Below are 19,713 nucleotides of genomic sequence, written 5' to 3'. Positions count from 1 at the left end.
TCCTCGTCAGAAAATTTCATCTCGACTTTATCATTTTGTCATGCATTAAATTCACGACGTCGTTAGGCCTAAAATATTAATTAGCCCCCTAAATAAATAAAATCAGTCAATATATTTTCTCCGTGATTTATTTTTTCGTCAACCTTTCCATCTATAGAATAGTGTTCATTTAGCAGCATGTTCTTTTGAGTTTGATGCTTTGAACCGAACTCGCTCACCTGAAGGGAGCTGCATTCTGTAAATAGCTAACGTTTCTAGTGGTCGAAGATGTAATAACACTGGAAAGCAACTGTACGTTTTGCTAATCAATATACTCTTTAAGAAAGCCCACCATAATTTTTTATAGAAAGGTTCCATTTTTTTTTTGTTCTGAAAAATGTAATGTATGTTGCAGTTTGTGAATTTCAACTTGGACGGCATGTAGTACCAAAGCGATCAGCCTTTTTTTTTTTTTTTACCGGAAGGCAAGAAAGCTACAACTTTCTAGAAAACACTTCAGAGAATTAAGATCTGTCATTTGTAATACAAATAAAAAGCAATTATAATGTAATTGAACAAAATAGTAAAGTGGCCAATAATAGGGGATTGTAACATTTGTATGTCACAAATAATCACAAACATTAAACATTGATGACTTGATCAAATTAGTCTATACAATAAAATGTTTTTCAAAATTGCTGTTGGATATGCCGATAATGGGTTTGAGAGTTATGTTTTGACCAAAAATAACCTTATTTTGACAGATTTTATACCTGTTGTTACTCTAAAAATACATGATGAAAATGTTTTGGGGAGTATGTCCAGACCCTCCGAAACAAGGCTTATCCCCCCCCATCAATTATTTTCTGGTGACGTCCCTGACGACAGGTTTGAATATTTTACTAGACACCATTAATCATTGTGTTGAACAGAAAAATGCTTCTTATTAAGTTTACTTCCACCACAAATAGCAGCTATGAACTGTATGGCTTTTATTAGCCAGTAATAGGTCTACTAGTATCTACTTACTACTTGAAGTGAGCGTCTCTAAACACTACGCTATTCAACAAGGGATAGTCAGTCACTCAGTCACTCACTCAGTAAGAGACATTCGCTCTTCTTGGCCGGCTCCGCCAGGAAGGAAAATCTAAATTCCTCAGCCTTAGATGTCTTTCCAATAAACATGGAAATCAGGTCCCGGATTTAAAGTCATTCCTGGGAATAATGAGCGGAAGAGAGGCAATCCTTCCCTGTGTTTTACCTTCGTACACAGCAACACAAAAACCCACCACTGACAATTCAACAGGTTGTATCACAGGCTTCTCAATCACATGAAGTACCTGCAATCTGGCGAGCTGGGCAGTTCTAGCGACAATCTTATTGTAGGGCTCGACAATCTTTGTTCGTATCCTACAAGAGAAAACAAATACAAGGTTGAGTGGTGCTGTTATTACAGGCCGGATTATTGAGGGACAAATGGATCATATGGCTTGATCATTCCCAGAGTTGCTGTGTCGTGGACTGATATAGGGCTTGGAGTGCTTCGGTGCCTGAACTGTAGAGGACAGGATTGTTATGAGGTTTTGTCCCCATAAAAAAGAGAGGATTCCAGATGTCCATTAGTCAGCTTTGCAAATGTTATAATGTCCACATATGTTGGGCAATCACAGAAATGCAGAGTTTTGCTGAACAAGTAAAGGTAATATTGCTATTATGCACAGAACGTACTTTCATAACAGTTCTAACTAGAAATGTAGAAATTATCAAAAGCTTTCACAAATTGCTCTTTCCATGATTAATTTAACTTTTGTTCTTTACCATGTGCACATGCCCCACTTGGCAGGTAACCTACCTCGCAAATAAAGACGGAGTGGGCTGATTCAACTGCAGCACCATACGCAGAAAATATTTTTGACCACCCAACATTTTGGACCACTCTTATTTTAGTTTAAGAATAGGCTTATTTTAAAACTGACAATGAAAATGGTGCATACTAATTTGGTTGAAAACCATACGTCTTCCCAAACAATCTTAGATTTAAAAAAAGAAAATTCTTAAAGATTTTTTTGTAAGGTAAAAGCAGTCCACCCTACACTTAAAACTCCATATTTGTTAGCAAGTGCCCAACGTATTTTGATGTTGTAATGTTTGCAAAGCTTATGACGGAGGGTATGTAGATCTGGTCCCATATCAGGTGGTACTCCTACCTGTCTACAGCTCCCTGCAGAGCAGCGATCCTGGTCTGCATCATCTGTAGGACCCCTGAGGAAATACACACAAACAATTCTAAAAATCTCAAAATAAATTGACTAAGATTCACTTTAATGAAATGAAACACATTACTCTCAAATCAAACAAGACACTATTGCAATAATGAGATACACTGTGATCGACCGATGAGGCGTATATTCAACTGTTTGACAGCAACGCCCCCTATGGACTGTCCACAGCACTACAAATACATCTCCTCAGCAAGTCACAAGCGCTCTGATGACAAAAACAAATGTGTGCTAAAGGCAGGTAACCTTCCAGAGACTCAATCCCAGTAGCTTGAGCAAGCAGCTCCTCATGCCTGGCCACCACCTGACAAAATAAATATTTACAACAGTCAAGACAGTTATTCACCACAGGAAATAAGTGCCTTTTATACAGAAATGTCACAGGTAATATTAAATATGCAATTATTATTTTTGCTGTAGGGTCAATTAAATTTAGTTACTTTACAGCCAAATGCAAAAATGATTCCCAACTATCTCACTATTTATGAAGGGTATACAGACAGACAGACAGACAGACACACACTCACTATATATATAAATATATATACAGCTCCAGAAAAAATTAAGACACCACTGCACCTTTTTCTTTCCATAAAAGTTGAAAAGGCAAACAGCGTAGTATTTGGTTGGATACATTCCTGCCTAAAGTCTGACACTCACTGACCCCACCAAATGATGTGTTTTTGCTTAAGTGTCATTTTAATCAATAAAAGGGCATGCTCAAATTTATTAAAATCTGGAGACTGACTCGGCAAGTCAAAAACGTTCTACTTTTTTCTACGGTTGCTATGATAAAGTGGTTGAGGTCTTCGGCCAAATGTAAGCCATTCTTGAGTAAAAGCTATATTACATGTATGACTTAGATAATTCAGGTTTTCATTATATTTTCAATAAACTCACAAAAATGTATTTTGCTTTGTCATTGTGAGATATTGAGTGTAGATTGATGGCATAGAAAATGTAAGCAATTGTAAATAAAGGCCACAACACAACAACATTTGGAGAAAATTACATGGCGTCAAGTCAATAATTTCCAAGGGTAAATTAAAAGAACATAGAACAATATCCAAACTGGTGCCACAAAAAATCAGGTTGCAAATACAGTTGTGCTCAAAAGCATACCCTTGGAGAATTGGTGATATATTTGTACCATTTGTAAAGAAAACATGAGTGAGCAGGCAAAACACTTTCTCATTGGATTCACATTCAACTGTAAGTCATAACAGAATGGCACAATCGTGAAACAAAACATGGCAACAAAGAAAAAAGATAAACTGACCCCTGTTCAAAAGTCTGCATATACTTAGTTCTTAATACTGTGTATTGCCCCCATTAGCATCAATTACAGCAAGATGATAATAGTTGTCTATGAGGCCCCAAATTATTGCCATGGTATTCGTCATGGTAAAATGCCTCCAGGGCATGCAAAATCTTTGGTCGTCTGTCATGAATCGCATGTTTGAGATCTCCCAAGAGTGGTTTGATGATATTAATGTCAGGATACTGTGATGGCCACTCCAGAACCTTCACCTTTTTCTGCTGTAACCATTGGAGGGTCAACCTGGCCTTGTGCTTAGGGTCACTGTTGTGCTGGAAAGTCCAAGAGCGTCCCATGCGCAGCTTTCATGCAGAAGAATGCAAATTTTCGGCAAGTATTTTCTAATAACATGCTGCAATCATCTTGACATCAATTTTCACAAGATTCCCCATGCCTTTAGAGCTCACACACCCCCAAAACATCAGTGCGCCACCACCATGCTTCACAATGGGGATGGTATTCTGTTCACTATGGGCCTTGTTGACTCCTCTCCAAACATAGCGCTCATGGTTGTCACCATAAAGATCTATTTTGGTCTTGTCACTCCAAATTACAGTGTGCCAGAACCTGTGAGGTGTGTCAAAGTGTTGTCTGGCATTTTGCAACCAGGCTTTTTTGAGGCACTGGCACAGTAAAGGCTTCTTTCTGGCAACTTGACCATGCAGCTCATTTTTGTTCAAGTATCGTCATATTGTGTTCCTTGAAACAACCACACCTTCTTTTTCCAGAGCAGCCTGTATTTCTTCTGAGGTTAGATGTGGATTTTTCTTTGTATCCCGAAATATTCTTTTGGCAGTTTTGGTCTACCTGACCTTGGTATCAAGAGATCCCTGAATGTTCCACTTCTTAATAAGTGATTAAACAGTACTGACTGGCATTTGCAAGGCTTTGGATATATTTTTATATCCTTTTCCATCTTTATAAAGTTCCATTACCTTGTTACGCAGGTATTTTGACAGTTCTTTTCTGCTCCTCATAACTCAGTGTCTAGCCTGCACAGTGCATCCACGTGAGAGCTAAAATACTTATTGACTATTTATACACAGATACTAATTGCAATTTAAAGAGCCAAAAGGTGTGGGAAATTCATCTTTAATTGCCATTTTCACGTGTGTGTGTGTCACCTTGTGTGTCTGTAACAAGGCCAAACATTCTAGTAAACTTTTGATCAGGGCCATTTGGGTGATTTCTGTTATGATTTCAAAAGGAGCCAAACAACTATGTGATAATAAATGGCTTCATATGATCACTATCTTTAAATAAAAAATAAATAAATTGCATGCTCAATCATATTTTCCAAATCAATGCCAAAATGTCACAATTTCTGCCAGGGTATGCAAACTTATGAGCACAACTGTATATACTACACTGTGGGTATTTAATCTATGCTTCCTATGGAACAAATGACAAACAGAATAGACAACTGGCAAAGTATATATAAATAATCTGATGGTAAGGCAGGTATGTACCTGGCTGTGGAGCTCCTTGTCCAGTTGACTGATGCCCTGAGCCAGCTTGGCCAGCTGTTCTGCGATGACAGCATGGTGTATGGCCTGGGCTGTGTACGTCTTAACGTCAAAGTCTTCGGTCAGAAAATCACTATAGCATTCTGGAGATTAGATGAATAGTTTTATAATGTACATACAGAAAATGAGTTAGCTATACCACTTCCTGGATTAGTGTAACCTAGGTCATAGTGCGGCTGCAGTAACAAATTGCCACTCATATTCCGCTGCATTTTCTTAATTTTTCTATAACAAGGTTAAAACGGGCCAATGTTTTGGGTTTTAATTCAAGAAAATAAAAATATATATGATAACTCCTTGCCGTTATGGACTGTATTAGTTTTCCATTATGAAATACTTCTGGCCTGATGCGCCTAGCTAAGTAGGCAACACATAAATCTATACAAAAACTGATTGACATTAAATGTTTCCTGATAATATTCAATGTTACCATCTTTTAGCAGTGAATTCGTTGAAGCTGTTCCACTGCCCTCCATGTTTGCCACTTCATCACACAATGACGTAAAATAACAGCGACAAGCAAATGTAAACCAACAACATTTTATATATTTGTAAAAAAATAACTGTGAATATCTTTATTTTGATATATTAATATCTTTAACATTAACAGTACATACCAAATAAATAAGAAGCAAATACTAAAAGCAAATTATTCACGTTCAAAGGTCATAGATGAAAGGTTGTTTGGAGAACCCGCCCACTAACATCCAGTATGGCGCTCCATATGTAACCTCTTTGATAACCGCACTTTGTTGTTTTAAAATGTTGGCTACCTTAATTACCGTACATCAAATATGAACGTTAGCAAGTAACGGTAAAATCGTAAGTTATATGCCAGAGACCGTTTCGACTTTAATCTAAACATAAATGCACTGCCATGCCTAACTAGCTACTGTAAATGTCCCCACTCAATATGACGACCAACAACAACGTCATGGACATGTTTGAGAAAGGAAATATTCTGAAAATATGTGCACCTATGGTGCGATATTCAAAGTAAGCTATTGTTTTCCATTTTTCTTATGTGTTATACAGCTGGTGTAAGTACAGATGGTTCATTTCCTGCTGGTAACCCATTCATTTAATTTTCCAGATTGGCGTTCAGGTCACTGGTAAGAAAATATGACTGTGACATCTGCTTCACTCCAATGATAGTTGCGCCTGACTTTTTGCGTTCTGTCAAAGCGAGAGACAGTGAATTTACAACAAATAAAGGTAAAATATCAAGTATGTTAAGTTGTCGATGTTACATTAGTATGCTCTCTGTGTTTAGGATAATTCTGGTATGCTTACATGGACATTTTATCCTGCGCACAAGAATAGACAATGTTTTGATTTTGGTTTGATCTTCGACATTATCAGTTCAATAAGACAGTTATTCACACGAAGGAAGTCCCTTTTATACAGAAAATTTCACAGGTAGTATGAAATAAACAGTTAACCAAAAATATATAGTACCATAATTAGTGAGAAAGTATGCAGTTATTATTTTTGCTGTAGTGTCAATGAAAGTTAGTTACTATACAGCCAAATTAAGAAATAATCCCCAACAAATCTCACTAATTATGGAGGGTCAACAATGTCAGTTCATGTGTAAAAATAGAAAAATCACAATGGGTATCATGGATACCAGATTTTAAGACATTTCTCTTTATGTTTTTCAGTCCTGCACTTGATAAATTGGATGCTCATACTTATTTATCTTTTTCTATCTCATCCACTCCAGCTGATCGTCCTCTGATAGTGCAGTTTGCTGCAAGCGATGCCCAGACACTGGCGGATGCTGCCTGTGTTGTTGCACCCTTCTCTGATGGAGTGGACCTCAACTGTGGCTGTCCCCAACGGTGGGCCATGTCAGAAGGGTACGGGGCATGCCTGATCAACAAACCCGAGCTGGTAAAAGACATGGTTCGACATGTAAGGAACCAAGTGGACAATCCTAACTACACCACCTCTATCAAAATACGGTAAGATTGGATTTCTAATCCAATTGCAATACTAAATACACTAGTTTAATATGTATTTAAGGCTTAATTTATTTTGTGTCAGCTGAAAGTGCTTAGTCATTATTTCTTCTCTCTTGTCTTAGAATTCACAAGGAACTGCGACGCACGGTGGACATGTGTCAGAAGGCAGAGGCGGCGGGTGTGTCCTGGATTACCGTCCACGGCAGGACTGCAGAGGAGCGCCACCAGCCGGTCCACTTCGACGCCATCAAAACCATCAAGGATAGCCTGTCAGTCCCTGTAATCGCCAACGGAGACATTAAGAGCCTCCAAGATGTGGAGACCACTCACCAGCTCACTGGAGTTGACGGTCAGTTTGTTTAGTGCACATCTCAAGTAATTCCTTCTACACACTACTTGTGACTACAGACTCCGTCATGTACCACTGTGGAATTATACGAGACAGACACTTCTGATTTTGTGAATGGTTGAAATGTGTTCCAAGCCATATCAGAAAGTGGGTCTATGATCAAATCAATCAAATGTATTTAAAAAGCTGTTGTCACAAAGTGCTTTTACAAAACACCCGGCCTTAAACCCCAAGGAGCAAACAACAGTAGTGTTGAATTTCAGTGGCTAGGAAAAACTCCCTAAGAAGGCCGAAATTTAGGAAGAAACCTAGAGAGGACCCAGGCTCAGGGGTGACCAGTCCTTCTGGCTGTGCCGGGTGAACATATTAAGAGTACAAATTGTAATAATTAATAAATGCATGTGGGCTGAGTCCAGAGTCTATTTAAGCTTATTCCAGGTCAGAAGCATGACCAGATGGACAAGGACAGGGACAACACGGGGGAGGGGGAGGTGTCAGCACAGTGGCATCTGAAAGGTATCGTCTTGATCTGCAACACAACCAGGCCTTTGGACAGGGACAGCAACGGGTCTTTCAAGCCAGATACTCGTCAGGTGTTGGCCAGGACCTCATGTCCTCCTAAGTTTCAAACTTCAGGAGACAGGGATAATTTTGAAAATGCATTCCTTATATATACAAGGATTTATAGTGGAGAAGGAGAACTGACCCTACTCCCCCAGCACAATAATATAGCAGCATAAGACCTTGGGGCTGAGACGGGGGTCTGGTGACACTGTGGCCACATCTGGGGGAGGCCCCGGACAGGGCCAAACAGGCAGGAAATCAATCCACCCACATTGCCAAGCATCAACCAAAGGGACACCCACCAACCGCAACCACCATGAATGAGGGCAGAGTATTACCAGTAGAGTACAGCCCAATTGCACAAGTGCGCAACAGAGAGACAACAACAAGCCAGTGACTCCGGCCCTGAATGGCATTGGAGGGAGGGCATCCCAGTGGCGATGAGAGCCCACCTGGCAAGACAGCAAGGGTGGACAGTAACAAGCCTTTCTGATCACCTTCACCACCCTGGCCCAGACGACACAGTCTTTAGTAGACACTTGAAAGTTTGCACTGAGTTTGCATTTCTAACCTTAACTGGCAAATCGTTCCACAGTAGTGGAGCTCTATGAGAGAATTTCCTGCCTCCGGCTGTTTGTTTAGAAATTCTAGGTTCAATTAGAAGGCCTGCATCTTTCAATCTAAAATTACGTGTAGGTATGTATGGCTGGATCATTTCAGCGAGGTAAGTAGGAGCAAGTCCATGTTGCGAAGGCAAACTGCATGCTAGCAAATAAAGGTATGCCTTGCTCTAAAGCAGTACATGAATATTTTCATCACTTTCTCTGGTCATCTTGAAACACAAAAAATCAAGAAGGCATTTTATTTATTTGCAGGTATGTGACCGTTAAGTAGCCTACAGGGTGACAAGGCTCTGTTTTAATGTAATCCTCTTTTTCAGGCTTCCCCAATGTTATTGGCACAATAGGCTGTACCCATGTGCATGACAGATCAAATAAGTTTGGATGTCAACACTTCTTTGGATTTAAGTCCCGTTACCCTGGCAGTTGTTCACAGAAATGTCAGTTTCAATATCTGCCTCACACAATGTACAGTGAGGGGGAAATTTATTTGATCCCCTGTTGATTTTGTACATTTGCCCTCTGACGAAGAAATGATCAGTCTATAATTTTAATGGTAGGTTTATTTGAACAGTGAGAGACAGAATAACAAAAAAATCCAGAAAAACATGTCAAAAATGTTAGAAATTGATTTGCATTTTAATGAGTGAAATAAGTATTCTTATTAGACTGATCATTTCTTTGTCAGTGGGCAAACTTACAAAATCAGCAGGGGATCAAATAAGTGTTTCCCACACTGTAGTAACTGTACTGTACGGAGAATGTTTCACTTTACCTTATCAGCACAGCTCAATCAGAAAAAATCTTATATTTCCATTCCTTACCAAGTATGTCATAGCACTAACATATATCTGCAGAAGACCTAAGCAAAACCAGATTTGTAAACTCACACAATGTCAGACCCAAAGTAAAAAATATTATTCTGGAATGTGTGCAATGTTGAGATAATTTGGAACTGGAATTTACATTTTAAAAGACACCACTGCATCAACTTTTCTGAGTCATGCTGAGCAATTTAAAATGAAGGCTCTGCCAAGCTGAGTCTGCCACATGGTTGGTTACCCTCTTCTGTCTTATGATCTGTGATGGAAGTTGCCTGATATTTAATACCGAAGCTGTTGCCACATTCTTTTTTGGCTATTCAGTTGACCTCTGTTGAGATGTAATTTCTGAGAATGAATATCGGCCAAGACTTAGTAGGTCTGAAAGGCTTCAATCCTCGTCAAATTAGGCAAATTAACTGTAAATGAATTGTAGTTAAATCGGATATCATATAGCCTGATAATATTGCGAGTCTTACTTACCTAGTGATCTGAATGTTTAATTTGTAATAAATAAACAATAACTAGGCTAGTATGAATTATCCATTTAATCTGTCAGAAATGTTTTGCCAAGCAATCTCCCCAGTCTTGTCAATTGCGGCAGTGTTGCCCTTCTTCATGAAGTCCCATCAGCAGGGTTTGTTCCTCTGTTCAGAAGATCACTGCTCTAGTTTTCGCTTCTTTTTTTGCGACAGTATCTTGATTTCGATTATTGTTTGTACTGGGCTGCATGTGTACTGCTTGCGCGTGCACAATGCAAGCTTGTTCAATACTGGTTTGAGTTAACGTTGACAAGACACGGCTAGATTGTGTTAATGGAACGGCTTGAGCCAAGTGGAAGTTGGCGTTCATTGAAACCGGGCTTTTTCAATTAAGCGCGGATTTCATTTGCGGCGTTGATGAAGTAGACTACATGGTTTGCTGGTGTACCTGCCTTTTGCTTTAGTTTTTTGGGTAAGCTATGTATTTGGCTACAGTTAGCTAAAAAGTCAATGAGAAAGAGCTTGGATCACTTCAACAAATCGGTGTTGTAAGAATAATTCCCATTTATATAAAACGGTCTGGCTTGTAGATTAAGGCCTATTGCATGCTTGATGAGAATTCCTGACCATGGAGAGCACAATCAACAGTCACCATTTACTAGCTACCTCTCCAAAGCCCATAACAACTCAAATTAACAACTAGACAGTTGGAACGACAACACCACAAATCAAACAAATGATCAGCTGGCTTGGGTAGCTGAATAAATGGTATCATGATTATTTGGTCATGGAAAGAAAATATGCACTTTATAACAGTTTTAATTAAAATGTATTGTTGCATTGTTTTAATAGTGTTTGTAACTTGTTGTAGAAAAGCAATGATACACTCCGGGTTGTGGTAAACATACCACTAGTGTGTTGATCTACAATACTTTACTCTTACCTAGGAACTTTGCAAATCCGTGCCGTCTTGTGAAATTGCGTTAGTATCCCTGTACAATATCATCATAGTTACATACGTCTCACTCAAGCCACTTATCCTCCTCCTGTTCTGTAGGTGTAATGGCAGCCCGGGGGCTGCTGGCCAACCCTGCAATGTTCGCTGGCTACAATGAGACCCCTCTTGAGTGTGTCTGGGACTGGGTTGATCTCGCCACAGACCAGGGAACCCCCTTCACCTGCTTCCACCAGCACCTTATTTACATGCTGGAGAGGGTTTGCTCCCAGCCTGAGAGGAAGGTGTTCAACTCCCTGCACAGCACCGCCGCTGTCATTGACTACCTCCACAGCACGTATGGATTACCGGACACACTGACTGTGGGTGTATCATAAAGTCTGTCTGGGAATATTTGTATGGTATTATAAATGTAATAAATTGTTTTTAATAAATAGTCATCTATTTCAGTCTTTTAACTGAAGTGTTTGAAGTGTTCCTTGCATGTGTTCTGACAAATTACGCCTACTTTCTTAATGCTTAATTTAATGTTGCTCGTTATCTACATAGAGAATCGGCCTTATATTAAACGTAATTGTAATCAGCCAGGAAACTAGAAGCTTCCGCATGACGCAAGAGAAAGTTACAGCTAAAGGAAACGTTCAACGGTTGTCTCCAAAGTTGCTGTTTATTCTTCTCCTGGGATTGAGTGCCGCTGAGTAAGTTGGCAATAAATGTTGCCTAGTTATGTCTTATCGTGTTTAGCTAGCGGTCTTTGCTACAGTACATTACTTGGTAGCTGATTGCTCTGTATATTCCTACCAGATGGCTAATTAGGTAGCTGTTGTTTAAAGATGGTCGCAGTTTTTGAAGATTTTACTGGATAGGGGAAAGATGCAACCTACTTTATTTCTGTATACAATATTCAACTAGAGTACTGTAGACACGTAACTAGTTACAGGAATAGGAGTATGATCGTTAACTGAATGATGCAGCATAATGCTGAACATTACCTAATAACTACAGCGTTTTAGCTAGCTAGCTAAGTAACTACGTAGCCTACAGTACGACTGGCTGTTACCCAAGCACGTGAACCTTTTTCAAATATAAGAGGCTTATCACTGAAACAGGGACTTATTGTTATTGCGGATACATTTGAATTGGTGGTTTTACCGTTAGTAGAAGATAACCAAAACAAACGAGAACGATAAATAACGTACCCAGTCGGCTGTTCCCCCTGTTGACTTTGATATGCCAACATTTGTCATTCTGAAAACATTAACTGTTAGACTGTGACAAGGATTTATTTGTAAAATGTTTAATTTTCTACAGACCATATCACTCGAGATGTCGTTGCAATGGACTACGGTAGCTTGCTTCCTCTATGCAGAGATATTCATTCTCCTCCTCCTCTGCCTACCCTTCATCTCAGCCACAAGGTAGGAATGGTGTATGAATAGTCTTCAACCACACTGTAGGAATGAGCCCTAACCACTCCTGAGACAGTGCAACAATTTTCACCATGGCATTTCACATACAGGAGACGGTTGTATGGTGACTTCTCATTTTAAGCTACAGTAGGAAACCTGCTACTGTACAAGTTAAAACATCTAAGTTTTCAAGCAAGTTTTGTTTGTGGTTTCAGATGGCAGCGTATTTTCCAGCTGAATATCTGGAACAGGATGGCAAAGTTTGGGAACAAAGTCTTCATCGCCATGATAATAATTCTTATAGTCTTCTTCTTTGGTGAGCTGATACCCACGCCCATGTTTAATCTACTCATGAATCAGAATGGCTCAAATCATTTGCCAAATATGTAAAAATGTAAATCTCATGCAGTGCCTTTACATGATCTCTGTCCGCCCTGCAGATGCTATGCGTGAGGTAAAGAAGTATTCAGGGGGACAGCCGAATAAAAATGCCAACCTGCATCCCAGCACGTTCGACCACCTCCACATGAAGCTCTTCCGAGCCCAGAGGAACCTCTACATCTCAGGATTCTCTCTCTTCCTCTGGCTGTAAGTCTTGAATCTCTGGATCAGTCTGTCCATCACTTGCCCATAGACTGTTGCCGTCACATTGGGAGACTTAAAAACCAGCCAATTAGTAGATGGTCATAAGCGTATCTCTATTCATTGCATGCCTGTAAAAGTCTGTGCTTAGATGGGCATTGTAGCAAAATGTTTAGCAACAGATAATTTGTGATGTAATGCTGGAGAACTTCAGATGGAGATCTAACTGTTACACTCTGTCATTTCCTGCAGGCTGATGAGGCGGGTGATCACTCTGATCAACCAGCTGGCAACACAATCAGGCAACACAGCTGCTTTGCAGACCCAGGCAGACAATGCCAACCTGGCTGCCAAGAAATACATGGAGGACAATGAGCTACTGAAACAGGTGACGTCGTAAACATTAGCACTGCCTCTTTGCATACAAACTCTTATTAAAGTTAGGTCTCCAAAAAAACAGGAGTTCTGACCTCAGAAACCCTGTCTAAAACTGTATAATGAGATGTGGGTCCTTACCGACACCATAAGCTTCCTTCTGGGTGGGCTATTGGGTGGTCTGGCATAAATTTGAATCCTTTCAGTGAAAACTATCTTTCACCGCTCTCCTGTCAAAGCATGAGGTTCCTGAAAAAATATATTAAAATCCTGTCGTTAAGCAGGTGTTGATGTTTATACGCGTTTGTTTCTTCATTTCAGACACTGATGGATAGGAAGGGAGACAAGGCAACAGCCGAGGGAAACGAGTTGCTGAGGAAAGAGGTGGAGAAATGCAAAGAAGAACAGAAGGCTTCCAAAGAAGGTGAGAAACTGCTTGATTACATTTAACCTTAACATCCAATAATACTTTAACGATTCCAGATTTCACATTCTAACCCATTACATGTCACCTAACACTTGATAGATGGGATGAAATGGGAATAGTCTAATGTTGCAAATGCTGTTGGATTCCCATTTGCCTTAGCCTTGAAAACGTCCCAATCCCAGTTGGAAGCTATGAAGAAACAGTATGATGAATTGACCAGAGAATACGACCGACTGCTCAAAGAACACCAGGTATCTGCTCCCAGATAAAACATGTATACTGCAACATAATTACATACTTTGAAACTATACAGTAACTGTCTATTTTGCTAAAATCTAGATTGTTTACTTTAGCTCTGACTTCACAGTACTCCTGCTGTATGTTTTTTCTTTCTCCCCCCCCCCCCCCCCCCAGACTCTTCAAGAGAGTGGAGACAAAAAGGAGGATTGAGACAATATTCTTGGTCTATGGCAGTCAAAAGGTTTACAGATTTGACCAAGAAACTAGAAGAAGCATTGAAGTGCATGCAATCATTGTTGTTTTACACACAGTCACTTTCCTATGACATAATGTGGCACCACGAATGATGTCACAGAAAACAGACACATTCCTATAGTGTTCAAATCACCGGTGCCTGATTGTAGAGTAACTACTCACAAGAAGCTAGGAATGTTGCGTTCCAAGATTCACTACAATACTACTTTGAAATAATTAGCAACAAGTTGCTTCTGTCCAAGTGGTACGTTAATGTAAGATTTTGGAACTAAGCCATAGGTAGTGTGTCATTATTTGCTGTTTTGACAATTGTTCATTTGTGAATGTATGCTTGCATGTATATGATTTGAGATTACAATTTTTTTTCAGTATATGACGTGTACACTGTTGCGATTGCCTTGCTATCTACAGCATATTCCTCGTACTTTAGCTGCAATGCAGAGTTGGTAAAACAAATTTAGCATTTAGTTCATAGGGAGAAGTTGTATTGGGTGATTTTGGTTGTTTAACACTTGATATCAGTGGCGATGGTTTGTTGCCATTCGGCCGTGTTAGGTGTGATTGGGGCAGATATTGCACAGGGTCAGGGTTCAGCTAGATTGAAAATCTGATTTGGGGGTCATTTTCTCTTTTTGGAAATACTATTTCCTCTTCACACTCAGGTATTTTCCCTTGCAACAGGGCAGCCTGTGATGGTTTGGCAAACTGATTATACCATTGTGACTGTGCCCAGCCTAGGGCTTGGGTTGTGTAGTGTGTGCGCTTTCTAATTGACCAAAACATCTTCCGCTATTTTCCGTCCCCTAGATGCTTATCTATTAGGGCTAGACATTTTCCCCCATAGTGTAAATACAGTGCTGTGGATCAGTGGCTTCTCTGAAAAAAAATAAGTGCCTTTTGGACATTTGCTATGAGTAAGGAAAATGTGTGCTGCCATATACTGCATTGGTTACTATTAAAGAATTTTTTGTGTGTATTGAAATGTCTTCACATACCAAAATGTTATACCTTCAAAATAATTTTTTATTACATGACAATTTCTTACATAAAAACAGAAATAAATAAAACTGTAGTTAGGTCAAATTATTTGCACCTTTTATAAAGACAAACATTTACTAGAACAAATTCTATAAAGACTGAACTATATTGTCTGTTTCGTTGTATCCAAGTAGGCTACATACACTCATTGGCTACTTTATCAGGTGCACCTTTTCAACTGCTTGTTAACACAAATATCTAATCAGCCAATCATGTGGCAGCAACGCCGTGCATTTAGGCATGTAGACATGGTCAAGATGATCTGCTAAACCAAGCATCAGAATGGGGAAGGAAGGTGATTTAAGTGACTGAATGGGGTGTGGTTGTTGGTATCAGACGGGCTGGTTTGAGTATTTCAGAAAGTGCTGAGCTGCTGGTATTTTCCCGCACATCAATCTCCAGGGTTTACAAAGAATGGTCCGGAAAGGAGAAAATGCTATTTTGATGGCAGAGATCAGGGGAGAATGGCCAGACTGGTTTGAGCTGATATGTGAGATACTGTTGCCTTTCTATCTGTTACCACCAAGATATCCAGAAGTGCATCTGAACGAACCTTGAAGCAGATGGGCTACAACAGCAGAAGACCACACCAGGTGCCACTCCTGTCAGCTAAGAACAGGAAACTGAGGATACAATTTGCATACGTGCCTCTCAAAATTGGACAATAGAAGATCGGAAAAACTGCTAAGTCATGGTTTCTGCTGTGACATTCAGATGGTAGGGTCCAAATTTGGTGTAAACAACATGAAAGCATGGATCCATCCTACTTTGTATCAACGGTTCAGGCTGGTGGTGTAATGTGATGGGGGATATTTTTTTAGCACACTTTGGGCCCCTTGGTACCAACTGAGCATTGTTTAAATGCCACAGCCTACCTGAGTATTGTTGCTGACCATGTCCATCCCTTCATGACCACAACATACCCATCGTCTAACTGGTTTCTTGAACAAAAAGTTCACTGTACTCAAATGGCCTCCACAGTCACCAGATCTCAATCCAATAGAGTACCTTTGGGATGTGGTGGAACGAGAGATTCGCATCATGGATGTGCAGCCGACAAATCTGCAGCAACTGCGTGATTCTATAATGTCATTATTATTAACAAAATCCTTATCTACACACAATATCCCTAAATGACAAAGCAAATGTTTTTATATGGTTTTGCAAATTTATTAAACAAGTATTCAGAACCCCTTCAAACAATACTCACTGATACTTTGCCCCAGTTTGAGTTCCTGATTACTCTGGAGCAGGTTTTCATCACGGGTCTGTCAGTACTTTTCTCCATTCATATTTTCCTCGATTCTGACCAGTCTCCCAGTTCCTGCCCCTGAAAAAATATCCTGAAAGCATTATGCTACAACCATCATACTTCACCGTAGGGATGGTATTGGCCATGTGATTAGCGCCACCTGGTTTCCCACAGAAAGGCTTGGCATTCAGTCCAAAGGGTTCAATGTTGGTTTCATCATACCAGAGAATCTTGTTATTCATGGTCTGTGTCCTTTAGGTGCCTTTTGTCAAACTCCAAGTTTGACAGACGTGCCTTTCCAAATCATGTCCAATCACCTGAATTAAACTAAGGTGGATTCAATTGATCCAGTCAAGTTGTAGAAACATTTTAAGGATGATCAATGGAAACTGGATGCACCTCAGCTCATTTTCAAGTGTCATAATTAAAGGTCTGAATTTGTTTAAATGTGATTTAAAAAAGAATTAGCAAATATTTTAGCTTTGTTATTATGAGATATTGTGTCAATTGACGAGGAAAACATTTAATATCATAGGTTAGTTTCATAGAGTGATGGGGATGGATATATATATATATATATATATATATATATATAAGAGCACAGATTTTTTAGGTAAGTTGACTGATAATGTAATATTTTCAATGGCAAATATGGAACATGAGGAAAGAATAATTGTAGATTGTTTTTGGAACATTTGCCACTTTCCTATAAATGTTTAAATATGTGTTTGTCAGTGTGTAATAAGTAGATCCTGCTCATCACACTCTGCTTAAAAATACTTTGGAGCATGTACAGTATGATCTACATTAGGATAACCTATTCCCTAGCCAATAAATATGGTTGAACTTGCAAATGCTTAACGTACCACATGAAATTTGCTTGCTGACCCAATTTGCACCACTACATGCGATGCCCCTGGGCATTGCCCCAGTGAGCTACTAGGATTCAGACTCCCGGGCACAAAATGACGCAGCTGTTCTGAGGCTTTCACTTTATTAGACTTTGTCCTTGCACTGCAAGAAATGTGCATGTTAAATTAACCTATCCTAACCTACTTGACTGGCTTAGCTAAAAGAAGTAATGTTTGCTTCAGATACACACCATTTATGCTCTTACCAGGCTTGATAGAGATGCTTGAAAAATCAAGTTTCACTGACTGGCATGGTCCTTGAAGCATGATGTGCTGGGGAGTTGTGAACAAGCAGACCAGAGTTGGGCAGACTAGATCAAGACAGCCTAAGACAGTATGAAAAAAAGTGTTCACCATTTTACCATAATCATCCAGTGCCTACAAACCTCTAATTGTGAAACGACAACCACTGTGAGGGTCCCCCTAGTAATACACTAAATAAAGCCTGATAGGTGTCACATATCAAGGAGATTATTGAACATCATGAGTATTACACAGGTACACCTTGTGCTGGGAAACATGAAAGGCCACTGTCAAAAGTGCAGTTTTCTTACACCTTACAATGCCATAGATGTCTTACATTTTGACTGAGTGTATAATAAACAATGCTTACTGCAGGAATGTCCACCTGATCTGTTGCCAGAGAATGTATTATGTGATAATGTTTGTGTACCGTAAGCTGCCTACAATGTAGATTTAGAGAATTTGGCATTATGTACAACCGGCTTTACAACCACACACTAGGCGTTAACATGTCGGAAGCATTCATGGAAGCTGAAAATGGTCTGCCTAACCAGACATCCACTGAATTTAAGGTGCTCTTCAGGTATTTTTTTGTTCTGTATTGGATAGGAAAGTGGTGAGAGAGAGGTGTTTTTGCTGAAAGAGCAGTATGTCAGACTAATCCACACAGTAGCAGTACATGACCGCTGGAACAATCTTGGCAATAATATTTAGCCCTATATTTTGACAAAATAATACATATTTGTTAAAATATTTATCTCAGCTAACGTATTATTTTTCCAACATCGCGTGGCAGTCGGGGACAGTGCCTCTGGGATGGTAGACCAGGGTGGTGGTCCCTCTTTTTAAGAAGGGGGACCGGAGGGTGTGTTCCAACTATAGGGGGATCACACTGCTCAGCCTCCCTGGGAAAGTCTATGCCAGGGTTCTGGAGAGGAGAATACGGCCGATAGTAGAACCTCGGATTCAGGAGGAACAGTGTGGTTTTCATCCAGGCCGTGGAACACTGGACCAGCTCTATACCCTCTACAGGGTGATGGAGGGTACATGGGAGTTTGCCCAACCAATCCACATGTGTTTTGTGGATTTGGAGAAGGCATTCGACTGCGTCCCTCGTGACATCCTGTGGAGGGTGCTTCGGGAATATGGGGTCCTGGGTCCTTTGCTAAGGGCTGTCAGGTCCCTGTACGACCGAAGCAGGCGCTTGGTCCACATTGCCGGTAAATCAGACTTGTTCCCTGTGCATGTTGGACTCCGGCAGGGCTGCCCTTTGTCGCCGGTTCTGTTCGTAATTTTTATGGACAGAATTTCTAGGCGCAGCCAGGGGCCGGAGGGTGTCAGGTTTGGGGACCACACGATTTCGTCTCTGCTCTTTGCGGATGATGTTGTCATGTTGGCCCCTTCAAGCCAGGACCTTCAGCATGCACTTGGACGGTTTGCAGCCGAGTGTGAAGCGGTGGGGATGAAAATCAGTACCTCCAAATCCGAGTCCATGGTCCTCAGTCGGAAAAGGGTGGCTTGCCCACTTCAGGTTGGTGGAGAGTGCCTGCCTCAAGTGGAGGACTTTAAGTATCTAGGGGTCTTGTTCACGAGTGAGGGAAGGATGGAACGGGAGATTGACATACAGATCGGTGCAGCTTCTGCAGTAATGCGGTCGATGTATCGGTCTGTCGTGGTGAAGAAAGAGCTGAGCCGCAAGGCGAAAGCTCTCGATTTACCGGTCAATCTACGTTCCTACTCTCACCTATGGTCATGAGCTTTGGGTCATGACCGAAAGGACAAGATCCCGGATACAGGCGGCCGAAATGAGCTTTCTCCGCAGGGTGGCTGGGCGATCCCTTAGAGATAGGGTGAGAAGCTTGGTCACCCGGGAGGAGCTCAGAGTAGAGCCGCTGCTCCTCCACATCGAGAGGGGTCAGCTGAGGTGGCTTGGGCATCTGTTTCGGATCCCTCCGGAACGCCTTCCTGGGAAGGCGTTCCGGTCCTGTCCCACCAGGAAGAGACCCCGGGGAAGACCTAGGACACGCTGGAGGGACAATGTCTCCCGGCTGGCCTGGGAACGCCTCGGTGTCCCCCCGGAAGAGCTGGAGGAAGTGTCTGGGGAGAGGGAAGTCTGGGCAT

General features: G+C 40.7%; 2 protein-coding genes across 4 annotated transcripts in view; one reads left to right on the top strand and one right to left on the bottom strand.

Moving 5' to 3' along the window:
• The window catches only part of cog5 (component of oligomeric golgi complex 5), an 89,396-nt gene extending 83,786 nt beyond the window's left edge, over positions 1 to 5,610 (bottom strand). For both annotated transcript variants that reach the window (XM_034290020.1, XM_034290019.1), the window contains exons 1-5: positions 5,533 to 5,610; positions 5,046 to 5,185; positions 2,505 to 2,562; positions 2,187 to 2,241; positions 1,320 to 1,389 (exon numbers count right to left, since the gene is read on the bottom strand). In XM_034290020.1, coding sequence (XP_034145911.1) covers positions 1,320 to 1,389; positions 2,187 to 2,241; positions 2,505 to 2,562; positions 5,046 to 5,185; positions 5,533 to 5,578 — 369 coding nt within the window. In that variant the 5' untranslated portion in view covers positions 5,579 to 5,610. The remainder of the gene's footprint in view (positions 1 to 1,319; positions 1,390 to 2,186; positions 2,242 to 2,504; positions 2,563 to 5,045; positions 5,186 to 5,532) is intronic.
• A 180-nt stretch (positions 5,611 to 5,790) lies between these two features.
• Positions 5,791 to 15,124, top strand: dus4l (dihydrouridine synthase 4-like (S. cerevisiae)). 2 transcript variants are annotated; one of them, XM_010899641.4, is made up of 12 exons: positions 5,791 to 6,098; positions 6,196 to 6,317; positions 6,829 to 7,069; positions 7,192 to 7,418; positions 10,963 to 11,222; positions 12,172 to 12,278; positions 12,485 to 12,585; positions 12,710 to 12,857; positions 13,104 to 13,239; positions 13,548 to 13,650; positions 13,813 to 13,904; positions 14,068 to 15,124. In XM_010899641.4, the coding sequence occupies exons 1-12, from the start codon at positions 6,001 to 6,003 to the stop codon at positions 14,101 to 14,103; spliced, it is 1,671 nt and encodes a 556-aa protein (XP_010897943.2). In that variant the 5' UTR covers positions 5,791 to 6,000; the 3' UTR covers positions 14,104 to 15,124. The 2 variants fall into 2 exon arrangements, with proteins under 2 accessions (XP_010897943.2, XP_010897944.1); XM_010899642.2 differs by lacking the exons at positions 12,172 to 12,278; positions 12,485 to 12,585; positions 12,710 to 12,857; ... (2 more) ...; positions 13,813 to 13,904; positions 14,068 to 15,124 and adding an exon at positions 11,445 to 11,552.
• The last annotated feature ends 4,589 nt before the right edge of the window (positions 15,125 to 19,713 follow it).

Source organism: Esox lucius, chromosome 23 (assembly GCF_011004845.1).
Source record: "Esox lucius isolate fEsoLuc1 chromosome 23, fEsoLuc1.pri, whole genome shotgun sequence".
Lineage (NCBI taxonomy): Eukaryota > Metazoa > Chordata > Actinopteri > Esociformes > Esocidae > Esox > Esox lucius.
The sequence above is the reverse complement of the archived record's forward strand: the minus strand, read 5'-3'. Positions and strand labels throughout refer to the sequence as shown.